Consider the following 7,600-nt stretch of genomic DNA (forward strand, 5'->3'; position numbering starts at 1 on the left):
TTAAAAAGCATCATTGCTGAAAGCATTATCCCAAATCTTTAAAGGACTCCACCTCGATTGGGCTCTTCCATGCTATAAATTCACAATGAGAAGGAACTTCCCTGACTTTCCCTATCATTATTTATGAATAGGTAAATCAAATGGAAGAGTAATCCCAGTGTTACAAACAAGAGTCACTCGTACTTTGCTCCCAGTGGCACCAGGGCAGAGCAGCTGCTCCAGTTCTCTTGGGGTGGCCCAGCAGTGCCTTATCACACAAACCCTTCTGCTCTGTCAGCAAGGGGACACACCACTTCTTATGAGCAAAAATGATTGGTTTAATATTTTCTCACTAGTTTTAGCCACAGAGCAGTTTCTTTCTAGGTCTGCCTAAACCTCATCTAACCTTTAAGACTATTCTTTCCCATGTGACCCATGAGAGTTGCATGAAATGAGAAATATATCCAAACAGCAGCTGCAGAAAATACACAGAAATAACTCGTTTTCACTGAGATGGGTTCATTTGTGAGTTCTGACTTTCCCCTGAACTTCCTCCCCTGAAGGACTGGAACAGTGATACCAGTACAATAATACTTTTTCTCCTGAAGTGGAGTAAATCAGTTCCTCACTCTCAGTAGTGAAGTGAAAATTAAGATGAAAAGGAGTATAGAATGCAGAAACCCTCTATTACTCCAGAATAATATAATTTGCTGCTGATCCTCAGTTGCTAAGACAGGCACGTCAATTATTTATAGAACTCGGAGTGTGAAATATGAAGTATTTCAGCCTGGGACACCACAAAGGTAAAACCAGGAACACAATCCTGTCAGCATTGGCAGACAAGGACAGAATAGGCAAGCACAGAATATTTCTACACAGATTACCCTTTTTATTGAACTACAAATTGCAAAAGGTCTCTATGAAGTGCCACTTTCAGTGTTAAGTGAGCTGCATCCTCTTTTTGACATTGTCAGTCTGTATTTAATGTTTATTTAACATTTATCTAAAGGGCCATTTCTGCTAGGGAAACAATGCACAGTAAGTTAGCATAACTTCACCTGAATATTTACAGGAAGCCCAGGATCTTCTCCTGGATCTGTGCTTATGTCCATCAACAGCCTGTCACACACACTGTAAAATCTGTTCCACATGACCCAACTTTGCCAATAATTTTCACAATCAAAATTCCAATTTATGTTCTCAGTAATGGTACCAAAATTTATCTCTACAAAAGCACTTGTATGTTTTATAGCAGGTTCATTGGGAGCAAGTATCTGGATTAAAACTCCCAGGGTTGCAGTGAAAGGTTGTTCATGGCTTCTCTGAGGAACTGACAGGTACTATTCAAAAACAGCCACATTTTCTTGGGGAAAAACCCAAAGCAAACCAAACAAAACCCCACAAATAAAATCAGAAAATCTTGGAGCCCCAACTTCCAGTAACAGCCATTGATACATGACACAGCCTTGCTAAAGCACTCTGGTGGGTCCATGGAATATTCTATCTCAAATCAAGTATTTCAAAGCTGGAATTTTAATTGCATCTCCTCCTCCTGCCTTGCCTCCAACTCTGAGGGCAAGAGCTTCAAATACAGTGACTAAGAAATTACAGAAAAGGACTAGCACTGAATTTTCAGATCAAAGGATAGGGAGTGATTCACCTTCCTTCCCTGACTGCTTTTGAGACTTGGGCTAAACACCAACAGTCAGGTGCTCTGCAAAGCTCCACCTCAGTAAGAGAACTTGCATCACCAATGAGGCTACAGGACCCCAAACAATGTGAGTCTCACTTAGACAGGCTCCCTCGCTCAAGAGCTCTGTCTGTCAGCCCGTGTCACCAGAGGGGTGACACACACCACCTTCCACTGCTGCCAGCCTTTGCAGGACAACCAGCAGATCAGAACACATATTGCCCATTGCTCTCCCGCAACTGAACACCTGAATGCTGACACCACTGAGGGAAAAAACAAAAAACCACAAGCTAGCCCAGCAGGCTACTGTCTGTCCCCAGGGTCACACCAAACAACCACGTGCTGAAAGGAAGCAGAAGCAGCGAGGACTTGGCAGCGCCTAAAGCACAACGCCTGCAGAAGTGATTGTGCTGGTGCCAAATCTGGTCCTTTCGGAGCTTTCCAGCCACCGCTGAGCGGACAGCACGTGTTGCAATGCTGGAGCTGGCAAAGGCACTGCTGAGCACAGCTAGTGGCCACTGGCCACCTTAAAGCACCAGCACCATGCCACTGCCCTGAGACAATGTTTTGTAAAATAACACAACTATCGAGCTCTTAAAACTGCAGAAAATATTGAAAATTTTCTCTGTCCCACATTTCACCTGGCCTTGTGGGTGCTGTAGCCACCAGAGCTCTGTGCTGGCTGGGCACCAGGGCCTCAGTCAGGGACCAGGAGGAATAAGGAATGGCTACATGACCTGGCTCTGGGAAACCAGCACTCCTGTAGGGACACAGGTCCTGCCAGCACTGGCTGTTCTCCAGTTTTACAGATTCAAAGCTCTCCAGACTGATGGTGAAGAATTTTGAAACCCAAAGAGTGTAACAGATTCACATCCAAGTTTATGGAAATAGCTGAAAAATACATCAACAGCCTTCACATACACATATGCAGAAACACAACTAACAAAACTACCAGATCTCCCAAAATATGGATTGACAACAACAGAAACTTGCTAATTACTATTTTAAGTATCCTTAAATTCTCACCTCCGGTGCTAGTAAACTAAAAATTATATAATCATGGATTTGAACTGTAGGACAGCTTATACAAGTTAGGACCATTCCAAAAAAGTCAATCAGTATTTCAGAGTATATTTAGCAGATATTTTGAACCTGGGCAGAGCAAAGAGCTCTGTCCATGACAGGCTCTTGTCATATAGGGCTGGAGGGCTCCAAGCAGACCAAGAGCTCTGGTTGGCCAAATGACATGAACACTTAAACTACAGGGAATTCCTCCCTGATTGCTGTTTTGAAAACAACACTTCCAGCAGAAACTATTTTTTATACATATCAACCCATTATATAGTTCTGACAAGATCCTCACTTGTCCCAGAAACACCCTGTGTCCCACACAGCTGCTGCTGGAGAGAGATGAGGGACAGGAGCAACAGGCAGATCATCACTGCAAACCTGGAACACTTGCAAGGAGAACATTTGCTTTTGACTTTTGGAGGATTTAAGTCAGCCTGCACAAACAAGCATGAAAATATCCCAAGGAGAGCTACATGACTAATGATGATTTCCTTGCCCCTCATCAGTTGCTTCAGCCACTTCTGCTGCCACTGGATGAGCGTAACAAGGCCTTTCTACTGTGTGGTGCTCTGCAGGTATGACTAAATCTGCCTCTTGCCTCCTCAAGTCCCCAGGTAGACTATCACGCCTCCATTACACAGAGAATTTTGCAGAATTAAAGAGCCAATAAGAAGAGTTTCCTCTGGGCATCTCAACAGCATTATCACAAAATGCAGTAAAAGGCATCAGAGAGCAATTGAGCCCTGTCAGAGGCACCTGTTTGCAGAACACTCCCAACACTGCAGCCCTGTGCACCTGCCCGGGCTCGTGGCCACAGCAGGAACAGGCCATGGCTGACTGACTGACCCTCTGGAGCACGACACTGGCTGCAAATGGACTGGTCCAGTGCAGCTCCCATTTCTGTCTTTGCCCTCAGCACAACTATGGCAGCAGAGGCGTGGAGTAACTGCTGGGCTGGCAGGGCAGGGAGAACTGCTGCACCTGCCAGCACACACATGCAGGGACAGGGTGGAAAGGACACCACATGGGTTTTAGGTACAGAATGATGCAACTTTGGGGAAAACCCAAGCAAAGAGAGCAGGTCAGGAGTGAGAGGCGGCACTGGGACTTCATGCAAAATGGAGGAGGAGGGAATTCAGAACACTGAGCTCCGGTTTGAGGGGGTGTGCCATTTGCCTCGTGAGGAAAGGTACCCCACAAAGTCCCACAGGCTCTGAAATGCACTCAATTAGCTGTTCCTTTTACCTTTTTGTTCTACCCAGCATTTCTTCAAGAGCACTGTCATCTCTGGCTTTGGCATCCTACTCATCATCTATGAATTCATGTTGCCGTTTCCTCCCTGAAAGGAAAAATCCCATAGTCAGTCATTTGCTACAAAGAGGAAAGGACAAATCTGACAGTATTTTTGCCACTGTTAAAGTTCAAAGACCACCTTGCTCCTTGAGCAGACAACACTGCAAGTTGTGCTCTTGGCAATGGTGTCATTCAGCCATGATCAATCAGTGTGTGCTCACTCCAGACACTTACCCTGAATTTACCTGTAAGCAGCTGAAAAGCTGTCAGTGCCCCAGCCCTGTCTGGAGAGAAGGAGCAGGGCAATGACTCACTCAGACCAAAAAAATTCCCAACAACAAGAGAGACTTGTGCCAGGCAAATATCTTTATTTTATTTTAAAACATTCTGAAAGTGTTGATCTATATGAAAGAGAAGCAGTACAAGACTGAGAAAGCATGTTTAATGTTGGGGAAGCCTTCACATCACATGAACCAAATTAAAAATAAGACTAAACACAAGTGTACAAAACGGAGACAAAAAAAAAATCAATTTTCTCAAAGATATAACATAAGGGACTCCCACAGGGGCCGGCAAATTCTGGAAGGGAGAAAGAGATTATATTTTATGGGAAGAGATTCAATAAGCATTCTTTTCCCATAAAGCTAGTGATGGAGGATTGTCACTGCTCCACAGACACCCCGTGCACATTTCAGGACAACAGTAACAGGAAATCAATAGCACCTTTTATACGTGCAAAGACATTATCTCTCTGGACTCCTAATACTAACAAATGGGGCCAAGAAAGACCTTTACTAGAATTTAGCAGTAAGCATTACTCTGGCTGAGACCAGAGGGCAGGATGCTGGTCTACACCCTTAGATTTTTAGATTTATTTTTTTTTAAACTAACTCTGCTCACAGCATCACCCTTGAGTAGCACTCAGGAGCCCCCAGTGACAGTACATCACAAGTGTAACGCTGCTGGGCCTGGCACTGTCACCCCATCACAGACATCTCCTCCAGCTGATGCTGTAGTCATTACAGGCAGGAGCTTTGTCAGGGGGTAATTTGACAGCTTTGACAAGCTCGGCTGAATTTATGGCACTTTCTAGTTTTTCCCTCCATTGAGCTGCAGTGGAACTAAAGTTTAGTATTACCAAAACCACTCCATGAGGGCACAGATTCCCAGCACTGCCTCTGATCTCAGTCACTGAGAGAATCTGAGCCCCTCACAGTGTCCCCTGCCACCCTCGGGGACAGGGAGGGCAGCTCCATCCAGCCCACTTGGAGAGGAGATTCCATGATGAAAGCGTCTGGTATCTCTGGCTCTACCACAGCAGAGGTGAATCACCACTAGTAAGGCTACTCACAGCTTACTAGAGACCACTGAAGCAGCAGCCAACAGTGTCACAGGTCTGACAATGAATGCCCAGCTAAACCCAGGACCTGAGTCCCGGGGGCTGCTTCTCCTACTGCAGGGACTGTGTCCCACACAGCACCACAAAGCTTCCACCTGCAGGTACCAATATGGGAAGAGGAATATTGCACCCCAAGCCAAACCTTGGCAAGTCAGTAAAGCACAAACAAGTACTTTTCTTTTTTTTCTTCCTTTTTCTTTTTCCCATCATATTGCTTTTTGCCATAGACGTTAAATTTCCTCTGTTATAATGCAGGGTTTTAAAAGAGCTCTCTCTACATCCTTAGAAAGCAGAGTTCATATTTAGCTCCCTAAACTCGTATTTCTCTCTTCCTATATTTCCCTGCCAAGATGTGACACCTGTGGAACGTTCCCAGAAAATTCCCCTGAATCATCTGTGATACAAGGGAACAGCAGCCAGCGTTGGCAACAAGCAGCTGGGTCTTTTAGGAAAGTGTTAGATCAATCTGTTGAGGGGAAGGATCCCTAGTAACTCTGGCACTAACATCCCCAAGGACCACAGCGCTCCCAAATCAGTTAGAAAAAGAGCATAATTACGACAGGACCAAAACCCCATGGGAAATAGCGTTGCCATGGCAAGTGACATCCTCACAACTCGAATCTCCTTTCTATTCTTGCACAGACTCAATGACTCCTAAACCACGTGGAAAAAAAAAAATCTGTCTAGCAGGTGGGTTCATTAAGGAAAAGCAGTGCTAGAAGGTGTAGAAGGTGCTTCCCTGCAGAACCGACCCATTTCCACATGGTTTCTCAGAAAGGGAGCCTTTGTGCACCTCTTGTTCCAAGCATTGCATCTCACTCACCAGGAGTGCAGAGGAATGGCTATAACACAATCAATACTTCCTTGTTAACTACCCTTGCATCAGAAACAAAAACTTATTAAATATTAAAAGATCACTGTTTTCAAATAAAAGTTACGTGAGGATAAAACTCAAAGCAGACTAGCTGAGTTTTGAAATGGGAATGTGGTTCCAGCTTCACGCTGGGCTGCACTGGTGTTAATGAGTGGTCTTTCCAATATTCCCCTTTACACAAGCAGTATCCAAAAACCACTCCAGCATCCCCACACACATATCAGACCCAGCCACTGGGCAACATCCATACGTGAGCAGGAAAAGGCCTTAGTTTTCTTCCTGATAGCCTTATCACAGCATTAATACCCAGCCTGTCCACCAGCACTCTTTAAACGAGGTTCACAGCCCTTTGGCGAGAAGCTCTGAGCTCTTTGCGCTTTGGGGGCATTTCCCTTCCATTTCGGTCCTGGCCGGGCCCGGGGAGTTAACCCGCTATGAGCGAGGGCAGCAGAGCGTGAACCCCAGGGCCGCGTTCTCTACGCCAAAAGCCAAAGCAGCGCTATTGATCCAAGGGAAACTGTTCCAGATAGAACGGTGACCAACGAGCACAGGCTGTGCCCACGGTGTGCCCCTGCCAGCCGTGCCGTGCCCGCGGCTCTGACACCGCGGAGCTCAGCCGTGCCCGCCTCCGGGGGCCGTGATGTGCCCCGGGACCCTCCGCCGCACCGGCCTGCAGGACGACCCCGCTGTCCCCCGCCAGCCCCGCTCACGGAATAGCGACCCGACAGTGACAGCAGGGTTTGGAAATGGCCCTCTTGTTACGGGGGACAAGGGCCTCGTGGCACCGTCTGCACCGACAGGTCCCGTCAGTGACCGGAGTGAGCTCTTTGGGCAGGCACCGAGGGGGCCCTGCGGCACCGAGACGTGAACCGGGAGAGGAACCGGGGACGGGCACCGGCGGTGGCGGACGCCGTCGCGCTCCCTCCCGCTGTCCCCCGGGAGCGAGGGCGTTACGGAGGCCCTGAGCACCCCCGGCACCGCCAAAGCCGCCGCCGGGGCTCGGAGCCACCGCGCCGCCAAAGGCGCGTCAGAGTGCCGGGGCTAAGAACGAGGGGAACGTGGGCGGGAGCGGAGCGGAGCGCGGCAGAGCAGATGGGTGCCGGTGGGTGCCGGTCCGCGCTCCCTCCCTCGCTCTGTCCCTCAGTCAGTCCCTCCCTCCCTCACTCACCCCTCGCCGCCGCCGCCGCCTCCTCCCGGCTCGCGCGCCGCGCACACGCACGCGCACGCGCCCGGGCCGCGCGAGCGCCGGGGAAGGGGGCGGAGATTGAGGGAGGGGGGCGGTGCCCCCGCCATG

General features: G+C 48.2%; 1 protein-coding gene across 1 annotated transcript in view; it reads right to left on the reverse strand.

Moving 5' to 3' along the window:
* Positions 1-7,526, reverse strand: part of CAMTA1 (calmodulin binding transcription activator 1) — a gene marked incomplete at its 5' end in the record, with an annotated part of 236,542 nt that extends 229,016 nt beyond the window's left edge. Inside the window, 2 exons of the mRNA XM_083876770.1 lie at positions 3,986-4,079; positions 7,475-7,526. Coding sequence (XP_083732896.1) covers positions 3,986-4,052 — 67 coding nt within the window. The remainder of the gene's footprint in view (positions 1-3,985; positions 4,080-7,474) is intronic.
* Positions 7,527-7,600: the final 74 nt, after the last annotated feature.

Source organism: Zosterops lateralis (assembly GCF_965231275.1).
Source record: "Zosterops lateralis genome assembly, chromosome: 22".
Lineage (NCBI taxonomy): Eukaryota > Metazoa > Chordata > Aves > Passeriformes > Zosteropidae > Zosterops > Zosterops lateralis.